This window comes from Amphibalanus amphitrite, unplaced genomic scaffold (assembly GCF_019059575.1).
Source record: "Amphibalanus amphitrite isolate SeventyFive unplaced genomic scaffold, NRLGWU_Aamphi_draft 000009F_arrow, whole genome shotgun sequence".
In the NCBI taxonomy this organism is placed as follows: Eukaryota; Metazoa; Arthropoda; class Thecostraca; order Balanomorpha; family Balanidae; genus Amphibalanus; species Amphibalanus amphitrite.
In genome coordinates, this window is record NW_024881505.1 from 1,277,930 (window position 1) to 1,305,062 (window position 27,133).

A 27,133-nucleotide genomic window follows, 5' to 3' on the forward strand; every position below is an offset into this window, starting at 1 on the left:
TGAGGCACGAATCAGATAAATCAGAGTACTACGTTTACGGGTAAAAAGAAGTCGGCCATCCCGGTGGTCCTGAAGTCAGGCAGGGTCAGAGCTCGAGCATTGGTCCAACCGCTCAGAAGCATTGAAATTCTTCAGTGAAGCAGCGCTGGGCCGCTGGACCGTGTTCAGTCAAAGACACTTACTCAGCGGTGTTGTCATCAATAAAATACGATCAGTCAGTATGCTCGAAAATGCTGGTCAAGTGGTCACGCAGATAGGCGGCTTTGCGCAGAGTTACGAAACCACACCCATCACAGCGCAACCTTAACAAAGCTACAGTATATTTTTTTCTTACGGTTTACCAGAAATAGGTGGATGACAAACCTGACACGGCTGAAGCCAGTTCAGATCCCTCTCTCCAGGATCAGGCAAGCTCCCAGCTCACCGCACTGTCACGATATCAGCGCCATTCGTCTACTAGGCGTCGATCTCAGCGCCACCTGCCGCGTGAAATAGGCTTACTCTGACTTAGGCTGCGGGTCTATCACCGTTTGCGCTCGGTCTTCCATCTGTAGACGGGCGCCTGCGTAGAGCTGCCCGGGTGCACCTTTTTCGGCGCCTCCTCCTTCTTATTCTGCGGAAAAACAGACACACGTTGGTAGCGAATGGTCAGGACAGGTCCAGAAAAGAAACTGGATAAAACCCACACGACGGGGATTGCAGTAGTCATAAAAACACGGGGTTGACACTAAAGAGACGGTACGGGTGGACTGACTGTACGGGATTCTATTTCCAGCTGAGGTTAAATATTATTCGCTAGGCTCCTCCGCTTCTCCACATCTCCAGAATCGCCGCCTGCCCTCCTTGTCCGCCCTCTCAACGTTATACCGTCCTTGACCCGAGATCTCACGTCTCCTGAGGTCCCCATACGTCCCTCCCGTCCCTGGCCTCGCCTCGGTTCCCGCACAGCTCTCCCCACGCTCCCGTACCTGCAGGTGCCGTTTGAGCTCCATGCGCCGCTCCATCAGTGACAGCGTCTTCTCCCGCTCCAGACGCTTGGCCAGCTCACTGTAGCGGGCCTTCTTCTCGGCCAAGATCCGCTGCAGTAATATAAAAGCAGCCCATGAGCGTTAAACACCAAATAATGGCCATGCCTACAGTTTGTTTGTTTATTGGGGCTTTAGGGTGCGCCGAGGGAGACACAGTAGATATGTTTGGCACCGAAAGAAAAAAAGTGAGCAATTCCTTGAATACCGGTAATAAGTATCCAAAAGGCTTTCGGTTGAAATGACGTGAGATGCGCGTCTTTTATCGGCAACCACTTTTCGCTATATTCAAAAGGAGAGAGAACGAGCAAAGAGAATTTCACATCCGAATTCAGAAATGAAATGGATGAAATACAGCACTGGGCCTGCACCTCCCGCCCATGCGGGCGCCGTCGCCCAACGGCTCTGTGCGAGGCGGGCCACTCACGTCGAGTTGTTCCTCGTCCATTGCACGCGGGGCCTTCATCACGCTGAGCTGCTCCACCGTGGGACGGTTATAGGCCCGGTCCAGCAGCTCGGGCGCCGTGCGCAGTCGTTCGGCCACGTCCAGCGTGCGGGCTGTGGAACACAGCGTCAGAGGGGTCAGCGACAGAGTTCAGAAGCGTCCAGAGTACAGGCTGAGAGCTCAGAGCCATCATTTGAATGGCTGGGATCAGCGTTAATTCACTTGAAGCAGTGCTGGAAAAGAGATAATTAGGTACAAAAGAAAATTGAAGCACTTCATTTAACCTATTATATCTAATTTCTCACCCTGTTTCTTGTCGTCGGTGAAGAAGACATGTGTGTTTTTGGGTTTTCCCTCCGCGTCGAGCAGGTGGAGCTCTGCCGTCAGCCGGGCCAGCTTCTTGGTCTCCAGCTGGCGGCGCTGTCGGATGTAGCGGATGTCCTGGCTCTGCAGCAGCGCCAGCTGATCCTCAGGCAGCTCGTCGCCGGCCTCCACCTCGTGGTGACGTCCCTCCTGAGTAGCGGGGGGAGGGGGGGGGGGTGTTAGATGTCTGCACAGCCTCCCGCCCCTCCTCAGGGAGCGGGGAAGGGAGGGGCGTCAGACCGGTCATCGGCGGTGGGCGCTTGGAGGACCCAGCGTTTTACACTTCGAACATTATTTGTCGGCCGGAAAAAAATGTCGTGAGCCAAGTAAAAGATTGCAGAACCACCAAACTGTCTTATATCCCGCTGCGTCATATTTAGGTTACGCACGAATCAAAGTGCATAAAAAATAATTATAATAACGAAACAGCGACGGTAAGTAGCACATCAGAATCTAGCACTACTGGGCTAAACAGTACCATACAATTCGCCAAACTAATGCCGCACCTTACCTTTGTTCTCGAGTTGACCATGTGAAAGTAGAATTCATCTGGGTTGCGGTTGAGGGCTTTGCGCTTCAAAGCTTTCAGCTGATGTTTCTTCTTGTTTTCCTCGCTGAAAAAGTTATAGTTACGATGTCGGCATCAAATGAAGGTTAGTACCTGGTATACTCACATAAGTATGAAGTCAGTTTCGCAGCCGTAACGTTACAATAACGGCCCATGACACATCGGCATAAAATGCCTTTATTTATAGGGTTTTTAAATACCTAATGGCATGATTTATCGACGACCATGACAGAGCTCTGGCCTCTGCCACTGGTGACTATCTTCGGGACGATGTTCCGTGCCATATCGTTTATGTCTTCCTGGTCGGTATGTACAGTCTGTCTTAAAAGTACCGCGCAAAGTGGCGGTGGATCCATCGAGCCTGACTGGGGAAGGGCCTGCTAAATTTGGGTCACCGAAGCAATGGACATCCTCGTCCATTCCCCAGCTCAATTGGTTCGGTGACTTTCAAATTAAAGCAGACCTTTCTCGGTCAGGCTTGATGGATCCACCGCCACTTTGCGCGGTACTTTTAAGACAGACTGTACACCGGAGATCCAGCGCCCCGGGAGCTCCCGGGCACCACATGGTCCAATGGTAGGTCGGCACCCCCATCCCCTCCCCACTGCGAGGTCGGCAGCCCCCCTTCCCCACTGCTGGGTCAGCAGCCCTCCCGCGGACAGCTCGGCTGCTGCGCGGTCGGTGGGCGGCGCCAGGGTGCGGCACTCGGCAGGCTCCACCCCCGGCCGCCGCCACCGGCCGATTATTCCACGGTCCGGTGCAGCGGACAGCGGGACAAATAACGACTAATACTCGACATCTGGTGACTTAATGTGACGCCACACGCGCCGCCGCCGTTCCACCGCTCCTGGCGGGACGCGTGGCCGGTCGGCGGTCCCGAGCGGACACAGGCCAGATATAGCCAACTCTGCAGCTCCACCTCATCAGCTGGGCAGGCGGGTCAGACCAGTCGGTTGGCTCCCCAAAACGCTCCACGAAAGAGATGCAATGTTTCAACGAACCAAAACTATCCAGAGAGTAGCAGCCTACAGATCATTTGCCTGTTGCACTAGCACTACCGTAAAACAGGTGCCTGATATCTCATCAGCCGAAATACGGATACCCAAGACGATGCCTATGCAAAAAAAAAAAAAAAAAACAGATGGCCCAGTCAAAGTGTCTGTGTGGTAAACTCACTTGGCCCGCTGTTTGTAGTCACGCTTCTTCTCCAGAAGGCCCAGGTGCTGTCTGGCTGCAGGCTGAGGAAGACAAAGGGTCCAGTAATGAAAGCATAGTGACACCTGCACTAAAAATACATGGATGGGAGAAACTAAACACATTTAGCAGGCCATCAGGAAACACGACCTTCTAGATGTGTCTTGTTCTCCTTGAAGTTCATAATGCATAAAATGTTTGATTTTAAAGCGTCGCTCGTAGGCACCATGGTATGCCACTAGTGCCTCCCATCATTCCATGTGAGAGTGTATGGGATTCAATGACCCATCTTACCTGATGCCTCTCTCTGTGGAACTTCTGTCCTTTGACAGCATTTCTGAGTGAGGACATTGTTCAGTAGATCAGTGGTCTGACTGAATGGAGTTTCTTTTGATCTCCTCTGCTTGGTTCTTCAGCTTGAACTGATTCCACAGCCACAGGTAAGTTTGCTAGTAACCTGTCAAAATATCAAACATTTGACTTTACAGTTTCAGTAATAATTATTCAATCATCCCGATCCATGCTACCTATCTATTACAATTAAAAACTTATATTCATACAAGCAATGTGCTGCACATGCCATGTTTTGAAGGGCACTTAAGTACTTGACACCACTTGACACATGAAGTTTGGCACCAAAAAAAGTTGTTCATTAGGTTCAGACTCAGGGTTTCATTCACAGTCCACAGACAAATATACGTCTGTTCATTCACAGTTTATGTCTGTGGTTTCACTTCATTTCAAGTTTCAACCTTTCTTTTGAGATTAAGCATAACATTATCATAGTCATGAAACATATAAATGTAACATGCATTGATTCGAATCCCTGGTGATATTTAACTTTTAACATAGTTTTGAACTGAAATAGTAGATTTGTAGCTTGAGCTGAGCTGAGAATGATATTTATCAGAAGTTTCATGACTCCTTATCCAACAATCACCCATCCTAGCCAAAGGTTTTTCAATAGGTATAAGTTCCAAATTTATTCCCTGTCCAGAATTGTCAATTGTTTCCCTCTACTATGAATATCTCGGATGCAACAGAGGACGATTTAATACACACAGGGCAGAGAAGTGAAGAAAACAAAATTGCTACAAAAATATGTGACAAAGTGTTTAAACCTATAAATGTTAACTGACGAAAGGCTGTTAAAGGACATAACATCCAGTGGATGGAGCTGACTGAAGGAGCCATGATAATCAGGTAGTTTAGGTCAGAAAGTGTTGATATATCAATTTAATGCCTCATTTTTAGCACACATTTGATTTAAATTTTATAAGCAACAAATCGAAATGTCAATTGATCTATTCTATTCAAAATAAATAAATTGTTCTGTTCTTTTGGGATATGGGACACAGCTTACAGTCAGACCAAATGGCGATTTTCACCACTCTCAGTTGCCTAACACTTCAATCACTTCTGAACAATAACTAAAATTTCATTGTAAATCCAAGTGTGCCACAATTATTTGACTGATCACTCATGTTATAGTCTAAATGATCTACAAATTTCCGGCATTAGTAGAGCAGACGTCACTCGAAGGTTTTCCAACCGAGGAGAGGCACTGTAGGTTTGTAGGTTGTAGGGTAGGTTTGTAGGTTGTAGGTTTTCCTAGAAAGAAGCACCACCGGGTATGGCGCCTCTCTTTGGTTGGAAAATGAAAACCTTTGTGTGACGTCTGCTCTACTAATACAAAATTTCCTACCTATTGAAAGGATATTAAATAAATCGGTGACAGATTCAGCTTGTGGAAAATTGTCAATGGAGAATAGAAACCTGAAAATGGATGTCACCAGTCTGAGTCAAATCAAAATAATTTTTTTTGGGGGGTGCTCGCATGGCTTGGCTTACAAACATCTTGAACCTCTAACATCAATATAGAATTGCAAAGCACCAGATAGAAAAGAACAAGATATCTTGGCTCGCTCCGCGTCGCTTTGACCATAAAAAGATTCGGGAGAAAATTTGGGATCGAATGGTGTTTTTCCGGTGACGATCGGACGTCTAGAAGCTTCGATATTGGCGAAAAACTTGCTGAACTTGCAAAAGTACTTGGTACTTGCCAAAGTACTCGGTACTTGCCAAAGTACTTGGTACTTGCTTGGTATTTGCATAAGTACTCGGTATTTGCCAAAGTACTTGGTACTTGCTTGGTATTTGCATAAGTACTTGGTACTTGCTTGGTACTTGTAAAAGTACTTGGTACTTGCGAAAGTACTTGGTACTTGCTTGGTACTTGTACTCGCCCCCCCCCCTTGTTCCCCCGACTCTACTCCCACCCCTACACCCTCGGGATAATTCCGGGTTCGTCGGGTAGAAAAACTTGCCACTCTATCCCCCCCCCCCCCAGAGCCATTTGGTATCGATCGGTGTTTGTCCCGTGTCAATCGGTCGTCAATAAGCCGAGATATGCACGGCGACTTATTTCAATCGGCGCCGATCATAATCTTCAGGACGGAGGTACATACCCACACTCATTTCTGGCCGTATCTCACTTTTCCGAGATCTACGTCAAACTACGTATTTAAAACTACAATTCTACAGCCGAATCTTCCAACTGGGGGTACCTCACTCACAATCGCACGTGATTCAGCCGCATTCCTGTGAGGCGCGCAATGTTGAAGAGATATGTGTGCACGCAGATATCTCGCAAGCCCTAAGAGAAAAAGCTCGCTGCAAAAACTGAGCGTTTCAAAAAACCCGAAATCCTACTCAAATGAATAATTAAATACTTGGTACTTGCCAAAGTACTCGGTACTTGCCAAAGTACTTGGTACTTGCTTGGTATTTGCATAAGTACTCGGTATTTGCATAAGTACTTGGTACTTGCTTGGTACTTGTAAAAGTACTTGGTACTTGCGAAAGTACTTGGTACTTGCTTGGTACTTGTACTCGCCCCCCCCCCCTTGTTCCCCCGACTCTACTCCCACCCCTACACCCTCGGGATAATTCCGGGTTCGTCGGGTAGAAAAACTTGCCACTCTATCCCCCCCCCCCCCCAGAGCCATTTGGTATCGATCGGTGTTTGTCCCGTGTCAATCGGTCGTCAATAAGCCGAGATATGCACGGCGACTTATTTCAATCGGCGCCGATCATAATCTTCAGGACGGAGGTACCCACACTCATTTCTGGCCGTATCTCACTTTTCCGAGATCTACGTCAAACTACGTATTTAAAACTACAATTCTACAGCCGAATCTTCCAACTGGGGGTACCTCACTCACAATCGCACGTGATTCAGCCGCATTCCTGTGAGGCGCGCAATGTTGAAGAGATATGTGTGCACGCAGATATCTCGCAAGCCCTAAGAGAAAAAGCTCGCTGCAAAAACTGAGCGTTTCAAAAAACCCGAAATCCTACTCAAATGAATAATTAAACAAGATATCTTGGCTCGCTCCGCGTCGCTTTGGCCATAAAAAGATTCGGGAGAAAATTTGGGATCGAATGGTGTTTTTCCGGTGACGATCGGACGCCTAGAAGCTTCGATATTGGCGAAAAACTTGCTGAACCTGCAAAAGTACTTGGTACTTGCTTGGTACTTGCCAAAGTACTCGGTACTTGCCAAAGTACTTGGTACTTGCTTGGTATTTGCATAAGTACTCGGTATTTGCCAAAGTACTTGGTACTTGCTTGGTATTTCCATAAGTACTTGGTACTTGCTTGGTACTTGTAAAAGTACTTGGTACTTGCTTGGTACTTCCGAAAGTACTTGGTACTTGCACTCGCCCCCCCCCCCCCCCCCGTTTCCCCGACTCTACTCCCACACCTACCCCCTCGGGATAATTCCGGGTTCGTCGGGTAGGAAAACTTGCCACTCTACTCCCCCCCCCCACAGAGCCATTTGGTATCGATCGGTGTTTATCCCGTGTCAATCGGTCGTCAATAAGCCGAGATATGCACGGCGAATTATTTCAATCGGCGTCGATCAGAATCTTCAGAACGGAGGGACCCACACTCATTTCTGGCCGTATCTCACTTTTCCGAGATGTACGTCAAACTACGTATTTAAAACTACATATTCTACAGCCGAATCTTCAAACTGGGGGTACCTCAGACCGTGGGAACGACTCGGCTCAGCACTGCCGCACGCGCATTCAGCGGCGGCTTGTCGATTTTTCGAGTGTCGGCTGCCGATCTCCCGAGAGCCGGCCACCTGTCAGCCGCCGCTCGGCTCTGTGTTAAGCATATGGGGACGGCGAATTTCTCCCGGAGGGAAGCACCTCGCTCACAAAAGCACGTGAATCAGCCGCATTCCTTGTTATCGTCTAATGCTGAAGAGATATGTGTGTACGCAGCTATCTCGCAAGCCCTAACAGGAAAAGCTCGCTGCAAAAACTGAGCGTTTCAAAAAACCCGAAATCCTACTCAAATGGATATTTAAACAAGATATCTTGGCTCGCTCCGCGTCGCTTTGGCAATCAAAGTATGAGGGAGAAAATTTGGGATCGATTGGTGTTCGTCCCGTGTTAATCGGACGTCTAGAAGCTTAGATATTCACGAAAAACTTGTTGAACCTGCCAAAGTACCTGCCAGCTTGCTGTATCACCTGCTACTTGGTAATGTACTGAAAACTTGCTAATGTACTGAAAACCTGCCAAAGTACTTGGTATTTACTTGCCTAAATACCGCAAAGAACTTGTTCCTTTCCGACGTTTAAATCAGACGTCTTTAGTCGATCAAAGACTTTGCGAATTTGCCTTGGTCTCAGATAATTTTGATTTGTTCCAATGAATTATTTGTAATTTGAATTATACTTGTTCCCAATTTGTATTTTGTTTCACCTACCTATCATTTCTAACTTGTTTTAGCGTCCTACCTATTAAGCGATTACACATACGTAGAGAGAGCCGGTGGGTGGTTATAATGCAATACCCTGCACGGTGAACAGCTTGCGAGTTTTACAGCGGTGCGATTGCTGGGGCTTATCGCTGACAGAAAAGGGTAAATACAGTAAATACAGATGGCTGTGTTGGATCCCTTTGCTTTTGCCCAACATTCAGCGTTGGAATTGTGGCTTTACCGTCCCTCTTATCAAAGTTATCTAACTTTTTGTAGCTTCGTCAGGTTAGACACGACGCGCGTGACCTCTGGCGGCCGCTGGCGGAACTACCGCGCACGGCCCGCACACGGGCCTGGCGGCCGCCAGTGGAACTACTGCGCAGGTGGCAGCACCTACCCGTGGAGAAGCGGCTGGCAATCGGCCGCCCCACTCCCCACCCCGCCCCCACCCAGCTGGCCGCCAGACCGTGGGAACGACTCGGCTCAGCGCTGCCGGCCGCTGGACGGGGAAACCCCGCCCCGCCGCCCGCCGCCCAACACACTGCCGCCGGGCCGGCCGGTGGAATTTTCCAGCCGTCTCTCCGGAACGGCGGCACCCCGCTCATCTTCGCACGCGCATTCAGCGGCGGCTTGTCGATTTTTCGAGTGTCGGCTGCCGATCTCCCGAGAGCCGGCCACCTGTCAGCCGCCGCTCGGCTCCGTGTTAAGCATATGGGGACGGCGAATTTCTCCCGGAGGGAAGCACCTCGCTCACAAAAGCACGTGAATCAGCCGCATTCCTGTGTGGCGCGCAATGCTGAAGAGATATGTGTTTCCGCGGGTATCTCGCAGGCCCTAAGAGAAAAAGCTCGCTGCAAAAACTGAGCGTTTCAAAAAACCCGAAATCCTACTCAAATGGATATTTAAACAAGATATCTTGGCTCGCTCCGCGTCGCTTTGGCAATCAAAGTATGAGGGAGAAAATTTGGGATCGATTGGTGTTCGTCCCGTGTTAATCGGACGTCTAGAAGCTTAGATATTCACGAAAAACTTGTTGAACCTGCCAAAGTACCTGCCAGCTTGCTGTATCACCTGCTACTTGGTAATGTACTGAAAACTTGCTAATGTACTGAAAACCTGCCAAAGTACTTGGTATTTACTTGCCTAAATACCGCAAAGAACTTGTTCCTTTCCGACGTTTAAATCAGACGTCTTTAGTCGATCAAAGACTTTGCGAATTTGCCTTGATCTCAGATAATTTTGATTTGTTCCAATGAATTATTTGTAATTTGAATTATACTTGTTCCCAATTTGTATTTTGTTTCACCTACCTATCATTTCTAACTTGTTTTAGCGTCCTACCTATTAAGCGATTACACATACGTAGAGAGAGCCGGTGGGTGGTTATAATGCAATACCCTGCACGGTGAACAGCTTGCGAGTTTTACAGCGGTGCGATTGCTGGGGCTTATCGCTGACAGAAAAGGGTAAATACAGTAAATACAGATGGCTGTGTTGGATCCCTTTGCTTTTGCCCAACATTCAGCGTTGGAATTGTGGCTTTACCGTCCCTCTTATCAAAGTTTTCTAACTTTTTGTAGCTTCGTCAGGTTAGACACGACGCGCGTGACCTCTGGCGGCCGCTGGCGGAACTACCGCGCACGGCCCGCACACGGGCCTGGCGGCCGCCAGTGGAACTACTGCGCAGGTGGCAGCACCTACCCGTGGAGAAGCGGCTGGCAATCGGCCGCCCCACTCCCCACCCCGCCCCCACCCAGCTGGCCGCCAGACCGTGGGAACGACTCGGCTCAGCGCTGCCGGCCGCTGGACGGGGAAACCCCGCCCCGCCGCCCGCCGCCCAACACACTGCCGCCGGGCCGGCCGGTGGAATTTTCCAGCCGTCTCTCCGGAACGGCGGCACCCCGCTCATCTTCGCACGCGCATTCAGCGGCGGCTTGTCGATTTTTCGAGTGTCGGCTGCCGATCTCCCGAGAGCCGGCCACCTGTCAGCCGCCGCTCGGCTCCGTGTTAAGCATATGGGGACGGCGAATTTCTCCCGGAGGGAAGCACCTCGCTCACAAAAGCACGTGAATCAGCCGCATTCCTGTGTGGCGCGCAATGCTGAAGAGATATGTGTTTCCGCGGGTATCTCGCAGGCCCTAAGAGAAAAAGCTCGCTGCAAAAACTCAGCGCTTCAAAAAACCCGCAATCCTACTCAAATGGATATTTAAACAAGATATCTTGGCTCGCTCCGCGTCGCTTTGGCAATCAAAGTATGAGGGAGAAAATTTGGGATCGATTGGTGTTCGTCCCGTGTTAATCGGACGTCTAGAAGCTTAGATATTCACGAAAAACTTGTTGAACTTGCCAAAGTACCTGCCAGCTTGCTGTATCACCTGCTACTTGGTAATGTACTGAAAACTTGCTAATGTACTGAAAACCTGCCAAAGGTATTTACTTGCCTAAATACCGCAAAGAACTTGTTCTAAAATAGTTTTCCTTTCCGACGTTTAAATCAGACGACTCTAGACAACCTAAGACTTCCCGAATTTTCCTTGGTCTCAGTTCGTTTTAATTTGTTATCAATGATTTGTTTGCAATTTGAGGTATGTTTAATTTCAATTCGTATTTTGTTTCACCTACCTATTATGTCTCACTTGCTTTTTGCGTCCTACCTATTAAGCGATTACACTTGCGATAAAACAGCCGGTCGGTGCTTATATTGCAATACCCTGCACGGTGAACAGCTTGCGAGTTTTGCAGCGGTGCGATTGCTGGGGCTTATCGCTGACTGAAAAGGGTAAATACAGTAAATACAGATGGCTGTGTTGGATCCCTTTCCTTTTGCCCAACATTCAGCGTTGGAATTGTGGCTTTACCGTCCCTCTTATTAAAGTTATCTAACTTTGTGTAGCTTCGTCAGGTTAGACACGACGCGCGCGGCGGTATCCATCTGGCGGCCGCTGGCGGAACTACCGCGCACGGCCCGCTTGCCGCACGGGCCTGGCGGCCGCCAGTGGAACTACTGCGCAGGTGGCAGCACCTGCCCGTGGAGAAGCGGCTGGCAATCGGCCGCCCCACTCCCCACCCCGCCCCCACCCAGCTGGCCGCCAGACCGTGGGAAAGACTCGGCTCAGCACTGCCGCACGCGCATTCAGCGGCGGGTTGTCGATTTTTCGAGTGTCGGCTGCCGATCTCCCGAGAGCCGGCCACCTGTCAGCCGCCGCTCGGCTCTGTGTTAAGCATATGGGGTATCTCACTTTTCCGAGATCTACGTCAAACTACGTATTTAAAACTACGTATTCTACAGCCGAATCTTGAAACTGAGGGTACCTCGCTCACAAAAGCACGTGAATCAGCCGCATTCCTGTGAGGCGCGCAATGTTGAAGAGATATGTGTGCACGCAGCTATCTCGCAAGCCCTAAGAGAAAAAGCTCGCTGCAAAAACTGAGCGTTTCAAAAAACCCGAAATCCTACTCAAATGGATATTTAAACAAGATATCTTGGCTCGCTCCGCGTCGCTTTGGCCATAAAAAGATGAAGGAGAAAATTTGGGATCGAATGGTGTTTTTCCGGTGACGATCGGACGTCTAGAAGCTTCGATATTGGCGAAAAACTTGCTGAACTTGCAAAAGTACTTGGTACTTGCTTGGTACTTGCCAAAGTACTCGGTACTTGCCAAAGTATTTGGTACTTGCTTGGTATTTGCATAAGTACTCGGTATTTGCCAAAGTACTTGGTACTTGCTTGGTATTTCCATAAGTACTTGGTACTTGCTTGGTACTGCGAAAGTACTTGGTACTTGCACTCGCCCCCCGTTCCCCCGACTCTACTCCCACACCTACCCCCTCGGGATAATTCCGGGTTCGTCGGGTAGGAAAACTTGCCACTCTACTCCCCCCCCCCACACACACACACAGAGCCATTTGGTATCGATCGGTGTTTATCCCGTGTCAATCGGTCGTCAATAAGCCGAGATATGCACGGCGAATTATTTCAATCGGCGTCGATCAGAATCTTCAGAACGGAGGGACCCACACTCATTTCTGGCCGTATCTCACTTTTCCGAGATTTACGTCAAACTACGTATTTAAAACTACATATTCTACAGCCGAATCTTCAAACTGGGGGTACCTCAGACCGTGGGAACGACTCGGCTCAGCACTGCCGCACGCGCATTCAGCGGCGGCTTGTCGATTTTTCGAGTGTCGGCTGCCGATCTCCCGAGAGCCGGCCACCTGTCAGCCGCCGCTCGGCTCTGTGTTAAGCATATGGGGACGGCGAATTTCTCCCGGAGGGAAGCACCTCGCTCACAAAAGCACGTGAATCAGCCGGAATCTTCAAACTGGGGGTACCTCAGACCGTGGGAACGACTCGGCTCAGCACTGCCGCACGCGCATTCAGCGGCGGCTTGTCGATTTTTCGAGTGTCGGCTGCCGATCTCCCGAGAGCCGGCCACCTGTCAGCCGCCGCTCGGCTCTGTGTTAAGCATATGGGGACGGCGAATTTCTCCCGGAGGGAAGCACCTCGCTCACAAAAGCACGTGAATCAGCCGCATTCCTGTGAGGCGCGCAATGTTGAAGAGATATGTGTGCACGCAGCTATCTCGCAAGCCCTAAGAGAAAAAGCTCGCTGCAAAAACTCAGCGTTTCAAAAAACCCGCAATCCTACTCAAATGAATAACTAAACAAGATATCTTGGCTCGCTCCGCGTCGCTTTGGCAATCAAAGTATGAGGGAGAAAATTTGGGATCGATTGGTGTTCGTCCCGTGTTAATCGGACGTCTAGAAGCTTAGATATTCACGAAAAACTTGTTGAACTTGCAAAAGTACTTGGTACTTGCTTGGTACTTGCCAAAGTACTCGGTACTTGCCAAAGTACTTGGTACTTGCTTGGTATTTGCATAAGTACTCGGTATTTGCCAAAGTACTTGGTACTTGCTTGGTATTTACATAAGTACTTGGTACTTGCTTGGTACTTGTAAAAGTACTTGGTACTTGCTTGGTACTTGCGAAAGTACTTGGTACTTGCACTCGCCCCCCCCGTTCCCCCGACTCTACTCCCACACCTACCCCCTCGGGATAATTCCGGGTTCGTCGGGTAGGAAAACTTGCCACTCTACCCCCTCCCCCCCCACACACACACAGAGCCATTTGGTATCGATCGGTGTTTATCCCGTGTCAATCGGTCGTCAATAAGCCGAGATATGCACGGCGAATTATTTCAATCGGCGTCGATCAGAATCTTCAGAACGGAGGGACCCACACTCATTTCTGGCCGTATCTCACTTTTCCGAGATGTACGTCAAACTACGTATTTAAAACTACATATTCTAAGGCCGAATCTTCAAACTGGGGGTACCTCAGACCGTGGGAACGACTCGGCTCAGCACTGCCGCACGCGCATTCAGCGGCGGGTTGTCGATTTTTCGAGTGTCGGCTGCCGATCTCCCGAGAGCCGGCCACCTGTCAGCCGCCGCTCGGCTCTGTGTTAAGCATATGGGGACGGCGAATTTCTCCCGGAGGGAAGCACCTCGCTCACAAAAGCACGTGAATCAGCCGCATTCCTGTGTGGCGCGCAATGCTGAAGAGATATGTGTTTCCGCGGGTATCTCGCAGGCCCTAACAGGAAAAGCTCGCTGCAAAAACTGAGCGTTTCAAATAACGCCAAATCCTAGTCAAATGGATATATAAACAAGATATCTTGGCTCGCTCCGCGTCGCTTTGGCCATAAAAAGATTCGGGAGAAAATTTGGGATCGAATGGTGTTTTTCCGGTGACGATCGGACGTCTAGAAGCTTCGATATTGGCGAAAAACTTGCTGAACTTGCAAAAGTACTTGGCACTTGCTTGGTACTTGCCAAAGTACTCGGTACTTGCCAAAGTACTTGGTACTTGCTTGGTATTTGCATAAGTACTCGGTATTTGCCAAAGTACTTGGTACATGCTTGGTATTTCCATAAGTACTTGGTACTTGCTTGGTACTTGTAAAAGTACTTGGTACTTGCTTGGTACTTGCGAAAGTACTTGGTACTTGCACTCGCCCCCCCGTTCCCCCGACTCTACTCCCACACCTACCCCCTCGGGATAATTTCGGGTAGGAAAACTTGCCACTCTACTCCCCCCCCCCACAGAGCCATTTGGTATCGATCGGTGTTTATCCCGTGTCAATCGGTCGTCAATAAGCCGAGATATGCACGGCGAATTATTTCAATCGGCGTCGATCAGAATCTTCAGAACGAAGGGACCCACACTCATTTCTGGCCGTATCTCACTTTTCCGAGATGTACGTCAAACTACGTATTTAAAACTACATATTCTACAGCCGAATCTTCAAACTGGGGGTACCTCAGACCGTGGGAACGACTCGGCTCAGCACTGCCGCACGCGCATTCAGCGGCGGCTTGTCGATTTTTCGAGTGTCGGCTGCCGATCTCCCGAGAGCCGGCCACCTGTTAGCCGCCGCTCGGCTCCGTGTTAAGCATATGGGGACGGCGAATTTCTCCCGGAGGGAAGCACCTCGCTCACAAAAGCACGTGATTCAGCCGCATTCCTGTGAGGCGCGCAATGTTGAAGAGATATGTGTGCACGCAGCTATCTCGCAAGCCCTAAGAGAAAAAGCTCGCTGCAAAAACTGAGCGTTTCAAAAAACCCGAAATCCTACTCAAATGGATATTTAAACAAGATATCTTGGCTCGCTCCGCGTCGCGTTGGCCATAAAATGATTAAGGAGAAAATTTGGGACCGATTGGTGTTTGTCCCGTGTTGATCGGACGTCTAGAAGCTTAGATATTCGCGAAAAACTTGTTGAACTTGCCAAAATACCCGCCAGCTTGCTGTATCACCTGCTACTTGGTAATGTACTGTAAACTTGCTAATATGCTGAGACTTGTCAAAGGTATTTAATTACCTATTCCTTTTGATTTGTTTTCGATGAATTGTTCGCAATTCGAGTTTTGTTTAATTCAATTTCGTATTTTGTTTCACCTACCCATCATCCCTCACTTGTTTATTGCGTCCTACCTATTAAGCGATTAAACATACGTTGAAAGAGCCGGTGGGTGGTTATAATGCAATACCCTGCACGGTGAACAGCTTGCGAGTTTTGCAGCGGTGCGATTGCTGGGGCTTATCGCTGACTGAAAAGGGTAAATACAGTAAATACAGATGGCTGTGTTGGATCCCTTTGCTTTTGCCCAACATTCAGCGTTGGAATTGTGGCTTTACCGTCCCTCTTATTAAAGTTATCTAACTTTTTGTAGCTTCGTCAGGTTAGACACGACGCGCGCGGCGGTATCCATCTGGCGGCCGCTGGCGGAACTACCGCGCACGGCCCGCTTGCCGCACGGGCCTGGCGGCCGCCAGTGGAACTACTGCGCAGGTGGCAGCACCTGCCCGTGGAGAAGCGGCTGGCAATTGGCCGCCCCACTCCCCACCCCGCCCCCACCCAGCTGGCCGCCAGACCGTGGGAACGACTCGGCTTAGCACTGCCGCACGCGCATTCAGCGGCGGGTTGTCGATTTTTCGAGTGTCGGCTGCCGATCTCCCGAGAGCCGGCCACCTGTCAGCCGCCGCTCGGCTCTGTGTTAAGCATATGGGGTATCTCACTTTTCCGAGATCTACGTCAAACTCGGTATTTGCCAAAGTACTTGGTACTTGCTTGGTATTTGCATAAGTACTTGGTACTTGCTTGGTACTTGTAAAAGTACTTGGTACTTGCGAAAGTACTTGGTACTTGCTTGGTACTTGTACTCGCCCCCCCCCCCTTGTTCCCCCGACTCTACTCCCACCCCTACACCCTCGGGATAATTCCGGGTTCGTCGGGTAGAAAAACTTGCCACTCTATCCCCCCCCCCCCCCAGAGCCATTTGGTATCGATCGGTGTTTGTCCCGTGTCAATCGGTCGTCAATAAGCCGAGATATGCACGGCGACTTATTTCAATCGGCGCCGATCATAATCTTCAGGACGGAGGTACCCACACTCATTTCTGGCCGTATCTCACTTTTCCGAGATCTACGTCAAACTACGTATTTAAAACTACAATTCTACAGCCGAATCTTCCAACTGGGGGTACCTCACTCACAATCGCACGTGATTCAGCCGCATTCCTGTGAGGCGCGCAATGTTGAAGAGATATGTGTGCACGCAGCTATCTCGCAAGCCCTAACAGGAAAAGCTCGCTGCAAAAACTGAGCGTTTCAAAAAACCCGAAATCCTACTCAAATGGATATTTAAAATGAAAATGCATGGGGTATCTCACTTTTCCGAGATCTACGTCAAACTCGGTATTTGCCAAAGTACTTGGTACTTGCTTGGTATTTGCATAAGTACTTGGTACTTGCTTGGTACTTGTAAAAGTACTTGGTACTTGCGAAAGTACTTGGTACTTGCTTGGTACTTGTACTCGCCCCCCCCCCCCTTGTTCCCCCGACTCTACTCCCACCCCTACACCCTCGGGATAATTCCGGGTTCGTCGGGTAGAAAAACTTGCCACTCTATCCCCCCCCCCCCCCCCCCAGAGCCATTTGGTATCGATCGGTGTTTGTCCCGTGTCAATCGGTCGTCAATAAGCCGAGATATGCACGGCGACTTATTTCAATCGGCGCCGATCATAATCTTCAGGACGGAGGTACCCACACTCATTTCTGGCCGTATCTCACTTTTCCGAGATCTACGTCAAACTACGTATTTAAAACTACAATTCTACAGCCGAATCTTCCAACTGGGGGTACCTCACTCACAATCGCACGTGATTCAGCCGCATTCCTGTGAGGCGCGCAATGTTGAAGAGATATGTGTGCACGCAGCTATCTCGCAAGCCCTAACAGGAAAAGCTCGCTGCAAAAACTGAGCGTTTCAAAAAACCCGAAATCCTACTCAAATGGATATTTAAACAAGATATCTTGGCTCGCTCCGCGTCGCTTTGACCATAAAAAGATTCGGGAGAAAATTTGGGATCGAATGGTGTTTTTCCGGTGACGATCGGACGTCTAGAAGCTTCGATATTGGCGAAAAACTTGCTGAACTTGCAAAAGTACTTGGTACTTGCCAAAGTACTCGGTACTTGCCAAAGTACTTGGTACTTGCTTGGTATTTGCATAAGTACTCGGTATTTGCCAAAGTACTTGGTACTTGCTTGGTATTTGCATAAGTACTTGGTACTTGCTTGGTACTTGTAAAAGTACTTGGTACTTGCGAAAGTACTTGGTACTTGCTTGGTACTTGTACTCGCCCCCCCCCCTTGTTCCCCCGACTCTACTCCCACCCCTACACCCTCGGGATAATTCCGGGTTCGTCGGGTAGAAAAACTTGCCACTCTATCCCCCCCCCCCCCCAGAGCCATTTGGTATCGATCGGTGTTTGTCCCGTGTCAATCGGTCGTCAATAAGCCGAGATATGCACGGCGACTTATTTCAATCGGCGCCGATCATAATCTTCAGGACGGAGGTACATACCCACACTCATTTCTGGCCGTATCTCACTTTTCCGAGATCTACGTCAAACTACGTATTTAAAACTACAATTCTACAGCCGAATCTTCCAACTGGGGGTACCTCACTCACAATCGCACGTGATTCAGCCGCATTCCTGTGAGGCGCGCAATGTTGAAGAGATATGTGTGCACGCAGATATCTCGCAAGCCCTAAGAGAAAAAGCTCGCTGCAAAAACTGAGCGTTTCAAAAAACCCGAAATCCTACTCAAATGAATAATTAAATACTTGGTACTTGCCAAAGTACTCGGTACTTGCCAAAGTACTTGGTACTTGCTTGGTATTTGCATAAGTACTCGGTATTTGCATAAGTACTTGGTACTTGCTTGGTACTTGTAAAAGTACTTGGTACTTGCGAAAGTACTTGGTACTTGCTTGGTACTTGTACTCGCCCCCCCCCCCTTGTTCCCCCGACTCTACTCCCACCCCTACACCCTCGGGATAATTCCGGGTTCGTCGGGTAGAAAAACTTGCCACTCTATCCCCCCCCCCCCCCCCCCCCCCCCCCCCAGAGCCATTTGGTATCGATCGGTGTTTGTCCCGTGTCAATCGGTCGTCAATAAGCCGAGATATGCACGGCGACTTATTTCAATCGGCGCCGATCATAATCTTCAGGACGGAGGTACCCACACTCATTTCTGGCCGTATCTCACTTTTCCGAGATCTACGTCAAACTACGTATTTAAAACTACAATTCTACAGCCGAATCTTCCAACTGGGGGTACCTCACTCACAATCGCACGTGATTCAGCCGCATTCCTGTGAGGCGCGCAATGTTGAAGAGATATGTGTGCACGCAGATATCTCGCAAGCCCTAAGAGAAAAAGCTCGCTGCAAAAACTGAGCGTTTCAAAAAACCCGAAATCCTACTCAAATGAATAATTAAACAAGATATCTTGGCTCGCTCCGCGTCGCTTTGGCAATCAAAGTATGAGGGAGAAAATTTGGGATCGATTGGTGTTCGTCCCGTGTTAATCGGACGTCTAGAAGCTTAGATATTCACGAAAAACTTGTTGAACTTGCCAAAGTACCTGCCAGCTTGCTGTATCACCTGCTACTTGGTAATGTACTGAAAACTTGCTAATGTACTGAAAACCTGCCAAAGGTATTTACTTGCCTAAATACCGCAAAGAACTTGTTCTAAAATAGTTTTCCTTTCCGACGTTTAAATCAGACGACTCTAGACAACCTAAGACTTCCCGAATTTTCCTTGGTCTCAGTTCGTTTTAATTTGTTATCAATGATTTGTTTGCAATTTGAGGTATGTTTAATTTCAATTCGTATTTTGTTTCACCTACCTATTATGTCTCACTTGCTTTTTGCGTCCTACCTATTAAGCGATTACACTTGCGATAAAACAGCCGGTCGGTGCTTATATTGCAATACCCTGCACGGTGAACAGCTTGCGAGTTTTGCAGCGGTGCGATTGCTGGGGCTTATCGCTGACTGAAAAGGGTAAATACAGTAAATACAGATGGCTGTGTTGGATCCCTTTCCTTTTGCCCAACATTCAGCGTTGGAATTGTGGCTTTACCGTCCCTCTTATTAAAGTTATCTAACTTTGTGTAGCTTCGTCAGGTTAGACACGACGCGCGCGGCGGTATCCATCTGGCGGCCGCTGGCGGAACTACCGCGCACGGCCCGCTTGCCGCACGGGCCTGGCGGCCGCCAGTGGAACTACTGCGCAGGTGGCAGCACCTGCCCGTGGAGAAGCGGCTGGCAATCGGCCGCCCCACTCCCCACCCCGCCCCCACCCAGCTGGCCGCCAGACCGTGGGAAAGACTCGGCTCAGCACTGCCGCACGCGCATTCAGCGGCGGGTTGTCGATTTTTCGAGTGTCGGCTGCCGATCTCCCGAGAGCCGGCCACCTGTCAGCCGCCGCTCGGCTCTGTGTTAAGCATATGGGGTATCTCACTTTTCCGAGATCTACGTCAAACTACGTATTTAAAACTACGTATTCTACAGCCGAATCTTGAAACTGAGGGTACCTCGCTCACAAAAGCACGTGAATCAGCCGCATTCCTGTGAGGCGCGCAATGTTGAAGAGATATGTGTGCACGCAGCTATCTCGCAAGCCCTAAGAGAAAAAGCTCGCTGCAAAAACTGAGCGTTTCAAAAAACCCGAAATCCTACTCAAATGGATATTTAAACAAGATATCTTGGCTCGCTCCGCGTCGCTTTGGCAATCAAAGTATGAGGGAGAAAATTTGGGATCGATTGGTGTTCGTCCCGTGTTAATCGGACGTCTAGAAGCTTAGATATTCACGAAAAACTTGTTGAACCTGCCAAAGTACCTGCCAGCTTGCTGTATCACCTGCTACTTGGTAATGTACTGAAAACTTGCTAATGTACTGAAAACCTGCCAAAGTACTTGGTATTTACTTGCCTAAATACCGCAAAGAACTTGTTCCTTTCCGACGTTTAAATCAGACGTCTTTAGTCGATCAAAGACTTTGCGAATTTGCCTTGGTCTCAGATAATTTTGATTTGTTCCAATGAATTATTTGTAATTTGAATTATACTTGTTCCCAATTTGTATTTTGTTTCACCTACCTATCATTTCTAACTTGTTTTAGCGTCCTACCTATTAAGCGATTACACATACGTAGAGAGAGCCGGTGGGTGGTTATAATGCAATACCCTGCACGGTGAACAGCTTGCGAGTTTTACAGCGGTGCGATTGCTGGGGCTTATCGCTGACAGAAAAGGGTAAATACAGTAAATACAGATGGCTGTGTTGGATCCCTTTGCTTTTGCCCAACATTCAGCGTTGGAATTGTGGCTTTACCGTCCCTCTTATCAAAGTTATCTAACTTTTTGTAGCTTCGTCAGGTTAGACACGACGCGCGTGACCTCTGGCGGCCGCTGGCGGAACTACCGCGCACGGCCCGCACACGGGCCTGGCGGCCGCCAGTGGAACTACTGCGCAGGTGGCAGCACCTACCCGTGGAGAAGCGGCTGGCAATCGGCCGCCCCACTCCCCACCCCGCCCCCACCCAGCTGGCCGCCAGACCGTGGGAACGACTCGGCTCAGCGCTGCCGGCCGCTGGACGGGGAAACCCCGCCCCGCCGCCCGCCGCCCAACACACTGCCGCCGGGCCGGCCGGTGGAATTTTCCAGCCGTCTCTCCGGAACGGCGGCACCCCGCTCATCTTCGCACGCGCATTCAGCGGCGGCTTGTCGATTTTTCGAGTGTCGGCTGCCGATCTCCCGAGAGCCGGCCACCTGTCAGCCGCCGCTCGGCTCCGTGTTAAGCATATGGGGACGGCGAATTTCTCCCGGAGGGAAGCACCTCGCTCACAAAAGCACGTGAATCAGCCGCATTCCTGTGTGGCGCGCAATGCTGAAGAGATATGTGTTTCCGCGGGTATCTCGCAGGCCCTAAGAGAAAAAGCTCGCTGCAAAAACTCAGCGTTTCAAAAAAGCCGCAATCCTACTCAAATGGATATTTAAACAAGATATCTTGGCTCGCTCCGCGTCGCGTTGGCCATAAAATGATTAAGGAGAAAATTTGGGACCGATTGGTGTTCGTCCCGTGTTGATCGGACGTCTAGAAGCTTAGATATTTGCGAAAAACTTGTTGAACTTTCAGCTTGCTGTATCACCTGCTACTTGGTAATGTACTGAAAACTTGCTAATGTACTGAAAACCTGCCAAAGGTATTTACTTGCCTAAATACCGCAAAGAACTTGTTCTAAAATACTTGGTATTTACTTGCCTAAATACCGCAAAGAACTTGATTCTTTCCGACGTTTAAAGCAGACGGCCCGCTTGCCGCACGGGCCTGGCGGCCGCCAGTGGAACTACTGCGCAGATGGCAGCACCTGCCCGTGGAGAAGCGGCTGGCAATCGGCCGCCCCACTCCCCACCCCGCCCCCACCCAGCTGGCCGCCAGACCGTGGGAACGACTCGGCTCAGCACTGCCGCACGCGCATTCAGCGGCGGTTTGTCGATTTTTCGAGTGTCGGCTGCCGATCTTCCGAGAGCCGGCCACCTGTCAGCCGCCGCTCGGCTCTGTGTTAAGCATATGGGGACGGCGAATTTCTCCCGGAGGGAAGCACCTCGCTCACTAAAGCACGTGAATCAGCCGCATTCCTGTGTGGCGCGCAATGCTGAAGAGATATGTGTTTCCGCGGGTATCTCGCAAGCCCTAACAGGAAAAGCTCGCTGCAAAAACTGAGCGTTTCAAAAAACCCGAAATCCTACTCAAATGGATATTTAAACAAGATATTACTTGCTCGCTGTCGCTCACGTGATTGGCCGTAAAATTTGGAATCGATTGGTGCTTATCCCGTGTTAATAGGACGTCTAGAAGCTTAGATATTCGCGAAAAACTTGCTGAACTTGCAAAAGTACTTGGTACTTGCTTGTTACTTGCCAAAGTACTCAGTACTTGCCAAAGTACTTGGTACTTGCTTGGTATTGGCATAAGTACTCGGTATTTGCCAAAGTACTTGGTACTTGCTTGGTACTTGCAAAGATACTTTGTACTTGCTTAGTACTTGCAAAGGTACTTGGTACTTGCCTGGTACTTCGGGATAGTTTTCTACTTCGGGATAGTTCCGTGTTCGTCAGGTAGGAAAACTTGTCACTCTATTACAGGCTGCCCCCCTCCCCCCCCAAGGTCCACCTCCCAAGTTTGTGATCGATCGGTGCTTGTCCGGTGTCGATCTGACATCTAGAATCTGAGATATAAGTATCAACGAAATACTGTCAGCCGCCAGTGACGTCATATGAACTCTTAGCCACCAGTGACGTCACGGTGACTGTCTGCCGCTCCGCCGTTTCTGTGGCCTGGCCGCTGGGGGCCGGCCGCTAGGTGGCATGAGATGCTGCCGCCAGCTGGCAGCACCTGTCAAGCGTGCGTGCCGGCCGACTGCGCAGGTGGCAGCACCTGCCCCGACTGGGCAATCGGCCGCCCATCTCCCCACCCCGCCCCCACCCCCACCCAGATGGCCGCCAGACCGTGGGAACGACTCGGCTCAGCGCTGCCGGCCGCTGGACGGGGAAACCCCGCCCCGCCGCCCGCCGCCCGACACACTGCCGCCGGGCCGGCAGGTGGAATTTTCCAGCCGTAGGCCGGCCGCCGGCTGCCGGATCTCCGGAACGGCGGTACTTCGTTCACTTTCGCGCGCGCATTCAGCGGCGGCTTGTCGATTTTTCGAGTGTCGGCTGCCGATCTCCCGAGAGCCGGCCACCTGTCAGCCGCCGCTCGGCTCTGTGTTAAGCATATGGGGACGGCGAATTTCTCCCGGAGGGAAGCACCTCGCTCACAAAAGCACGTGAATCAGCCGCATTCCTGTGTGGCGCGCAATGCTGAAGAGATATGTGTTTCCGCGGGTATCTCGCAAGCCCTAACAGGAAAAGCTCGCTGCAAAAACTGAGCACTTCAAATAACGCCAAATCCTACTCAAATGGATATTTAAACAAAAGCAATCTAATTTCTTAAACCTATGGGGTTGCATAAATTCCAAATGAAGCACTAACCACAACTCTTCATCAATTATTTTCATACAAATTGAAATAACACGAAAAAAACAGCATAACTTTCACAGTCTGACTTACCCCGCGTTCGATGTTTCTCGGACGGCGAAGATTCTACGCCGTCCGGCCAATCACGTTCCATAACCGCAGCCGAGCCCCCGCTGACCTTGAACGTGATTGGCCGGATGACGTAGAATCTTCGTCGTCCGAGAGACATCGAACGCGGGGTTACACGTGCAATGCATTTCGGTTTTATTGAAGCACGTGCGCCGTTATATGGCTACGGCAATATAGGACACAACTGCTAAATTAACAAATGGTTTAACTGGCAAGAAAAATATCAATCTGATTCATGTGACTTGACAAAAATAAGAAATCAAAATTTTCAGTCTAACAATTCAGCCACAGAACTAGAAATATCCTAGACGTTGTGAGCTTAGTTCACAGTTGCTGCTTACACGGATGCTTATTAGTGATTAATCATTGACGTCAGACGTAACGATTTTGCGCTGAATTGGAATGGCGGTGCAAATTGAGCGGTTCGCTTATCGTTATCCTGATTCCAGGACTGCGCTTCTCGCTCTCTGCTTTCTCTCTGACCATGCCTCCTCCCTATCTCGCTCATTGAGTCGCGTTCCTCCCGCCCATCATCCCTCCCTCTCCTGTTCCTTGACCCCGGACCCGTCTCCCCTCCCTCCTGTGTGGCCCGTCTTCCTCAGGTCCGTGAGCCGTCTCCCTCCCGATATGTGGTCCAACCCACTCTCGTCTCGTAATCCCCCACTCTCCCGTCCCGTGATCCGGCCCGCTCCCGTCCCGTGCTCGCACAGTCCCCCGGTCGTGATATTCGCCACAGTTGCTGACGGCGCGTGCGTCGCTCGCTCCGTGCGACGCCAGCTGCTGGGAACAAACAGCGGCGCCCTCGGCAGGCCGCTTGGGCGCCGACCGACACAGGGCCGCGCTGTTTTTCTGTGACTGTGGTTCCGCTGTGCCGGAAGAAGGCCGTCGTCACGTGGCGGGTCTATTGATGGACGCGCCAGAGTCAGAGGGAAGATGTGATCGAGTGATCTCCTCCGGACACGACGCGCATTCTGGATTTTATGAGCTTACACACAATTTGAGCGTATTCCAGGAATTGCGTGTCTAATGGCATCTTTGACGAAGAGTGAAGCAAAGCGATGCAGCCGACTTTGTAATTGCGTATGACTTCATGTCATATTTTCATTCCGCGATTGATTTGCTTGCTATAAATATCCTGGAAAACGTTTATTACAAGCCTCTAGCTAATATTTTCCCCCTGTGTACAGTGCTTGGATGGATAAGCACGGCTTATCCATCCATTGAATTGTGATCCGGCAGTGTTTTTCCCCGAGCCCGTCTATGTAAATCGTCGGCAGAGATCGGTTTCTGATCCCGGGATGACGCACGGGTCGTTAGCGCTGGTGGCGGAGGCAGCTTCCCGGGCTCCCAGAGAGCTCTCCTCGACTGGCGCACTGGCGTACTGACGCACTGACGCACTGACGCAGCGTCACCACGCCGTCAACTCGCCGTGACGCTCGCCGCGCGGACGGGGGTCGAGTCGTCGCCGCCGCGCGCGGCCCCGCTCACTGACTCGTGCACAATCGGATTTCACAGTCGGGCACATTGATCATGAGCGGAGCGCGCCGCGCCGACACCCGTGACCAATGGCTGTCGCCGGCATTATCAGGCGGAAACATTCGATGTCAATTAGACGGCGTCAGCGCGTGCCGGCTGCTGCGACTCCGGGGAGGGACCGGCGGGCCGGCGGGGCCGGCCGCGGCACCCCCTATCGATCAGGGTCGCGGGGCATGGGGGCCATGGAGTCGGGCAGGGCCCGGCGGTGTCCTGAATAGAGATGGCCGTGGGTGTGATAGAGCTAGGTCAAAGATAGGTAGGGGAGAGTGGGGAAAGATGCCCAGGGTTTGACTATGTCATATATTATTCGAAAATGACGATCGGAAAGCCAAAACTTGGAGTTTCAACGGAAGCCGACATCATTTTTCTCCAAAAATATCACACTTTCGTGCCTGAAATATGATAACTTTTTTTGCTATTAAGCATTTTCCTGAAGAAGTGAAAGGGGGCATCTTACCCCACAGGGTGGAAAAGACGCCCCCTGGCGTTGGGTAAGATGCCCCCTGCACTATAAGTGACATAAATAGGCACGTGAATCGCCTGAACGAATCAGTAGTCCCTTCTGTGATGTCGTCGTCGATCCTGCCCTGGTGATCTCTTGAGAGGCGAGCTGCGGTCTGTAGACTGTATTGGAGCGAGTCCGAAAGCACACTGACCCCACCATGCCAGCAACACACGACATCGACCTCACACACACACATACAACGAACAACCAATCAGGTGCCGCTTACACCTGATCACGTGATCGGCCTGCCCCGCGGCGGCAGGCCGGACGGCCCGGCCGCGGCCCGCACGGCTCGGCTGCGGCCCGCACTGCGACCCGACAGGGGCAGGATACTATGCCGCCGCACCGACTGGGCCAGCTCACAACATCTCCCCCCTCTTCAGGACTGCCGGCGAGGCAGTCCAATCAGTGGTCGTCGAAGCCCAGGCGGTTTGGCGGCCGTCTCTGACGAGCGCCTCTGCGCAGAACCGACTCCGGTTCCAGCTGAAACCGGACTCGGCGTCGCGGCGCAGTGGCCGGTTCCTCTGATGGCGTCCTCCGTGGTCCTCCGCGACCCTGGTGGTCTGCTGACGGCGTCCCAGCCGCCTCCAGTGGCAGCTGGAGCGATGACCGGATGAAACGCCTGTTACGCCAGAGGACTCTGCCGCTCGGAGTTTTGATCAAGTAGTCCCTGTGGTACCCGACACCGACGATGGTACCGAGCTTGTCCCAGCGTTTGCTGATCGGATCTTGTATCCTGACGTGCACCCCAATCTTCATCGATGGCAACGTATGTGCCGAAGAGTTGTAGTGTCTCTGTGCCTGGTCGAGGACTTTGGCCGCTTTGGAGTCACACTCGTCGGCATGCTGCTGCCATTGAGCAGCAAATGTGCTGTGATGAGCCGGAACGCAGGAGCGAATAGGGTGACCGAAGACCATCTGTGCTGGCGAGCGTCCATCGGCTCGAGGCGTGTTCCTCAGTTCTAGAAGTCCTCGATAGAACATGTCATTGAACGAGCCACCCTCAGTTGTCTTGGAGACCAGGTGCTTTAGCAGTTTCACTGCTGACTCCGCGTGACCGTTGGACTGGGGGTAGTACGGAGTCGAGATGACATGTTGCACACCCCATCGTTTGAGGAAGTTGGCTACTTCTCGGCTCTTGTACTGAGGACCACCGTCTGTTCGCAGCTTGACGGGAACCCCCAGTGAGACGAAGGCTTCTCGGAGAGCCTTGATGATTTGATGGCTTGTCGTGTCGCCCCGTGGGAGTTGATGGATGATCGGCCAGCCAGAAAGCCTGTCTACGTAGACGAAGTAGTCTCTGCCAGCATGGGAGAAGAGGTCGGACGAGACATCCTCGAAAATCCTTGATGGGAGAGGTTCAGTTGCCATCGGCTCTTGAGGAAGACTGGGCCGGCGTTCTTGACAGGCGGCGCAGTTGCCGACTGTGTTGACGATGTCGCTGGTTATGCCAGGCCACCAGACTGTTTGGCGAGCTCGTCTCTTGGAGCGCTCGATGCCCTGGTGAGCATCGTGGAGAGCCTCGAGGGTACTCTTCCGAGAGGCGTGGGGGATGAGGATGCGACAACCTTTCAGGACCAGTCCATCATGCGAGGAAAGTTCGTGGCGAACATTCCAAAAAGGAAGGAGAGGGCGGGGAAGCATAT

The 27,133-nt window shown here is 50.8% G+C and overlaps 1 protein-coding gene across 8 annotated transcripts; it reads right to left on the bottom strand.

Moving 5' to 3' along the window:
• Positions 1-303: 303 nt before the first annotated feature.
• LOC122380373 (probable U3 small nucleolar RNA-associated protein 11) lies at positions 304-23,537 on the bottom strand. 8 transcript variants are annotated; one of them, XM_043363539.1, is made up of 8 exons: positions 23,411-23,537; positions 3,890-4,052; positions 3,578-3,639; positions 2,345-2,447; positions 1,776-1,983; positions 1,453-1,583; positions 969-1,079; positions 304-613 (listed from the first exon to the last, which is right to left on the bottom strand). In XM_043363539.1, exons 2-8 carry the CDS (start codon positions 3,944-3,946, stop codon positions 524-526), a joined length of 762 nt encoding a protein of 253 aa, XP_043219474.1. In that variant the 5' UTR covers positions 3,947-4,052; positions 23,411-23,537; the 3' UTR covers positions 304-523. The 8 variants fall into 8 exon arrangements, with proteins under 8 accessions (XP_043219474.1, XP_043219465.1, XP_043219454.1 ...); XM_043363530.1 differs by lacking the exon at positions 23,411-23,537 and adding an exon at positions 23,361-23,403; XM_043363519.1 differs by lacking the exon at positions 23,411-23,537 and adding an exon at positions 23,333-23,403.
• Positions 23,538-27,133: the final 3,596 nt, after the last annotated feature.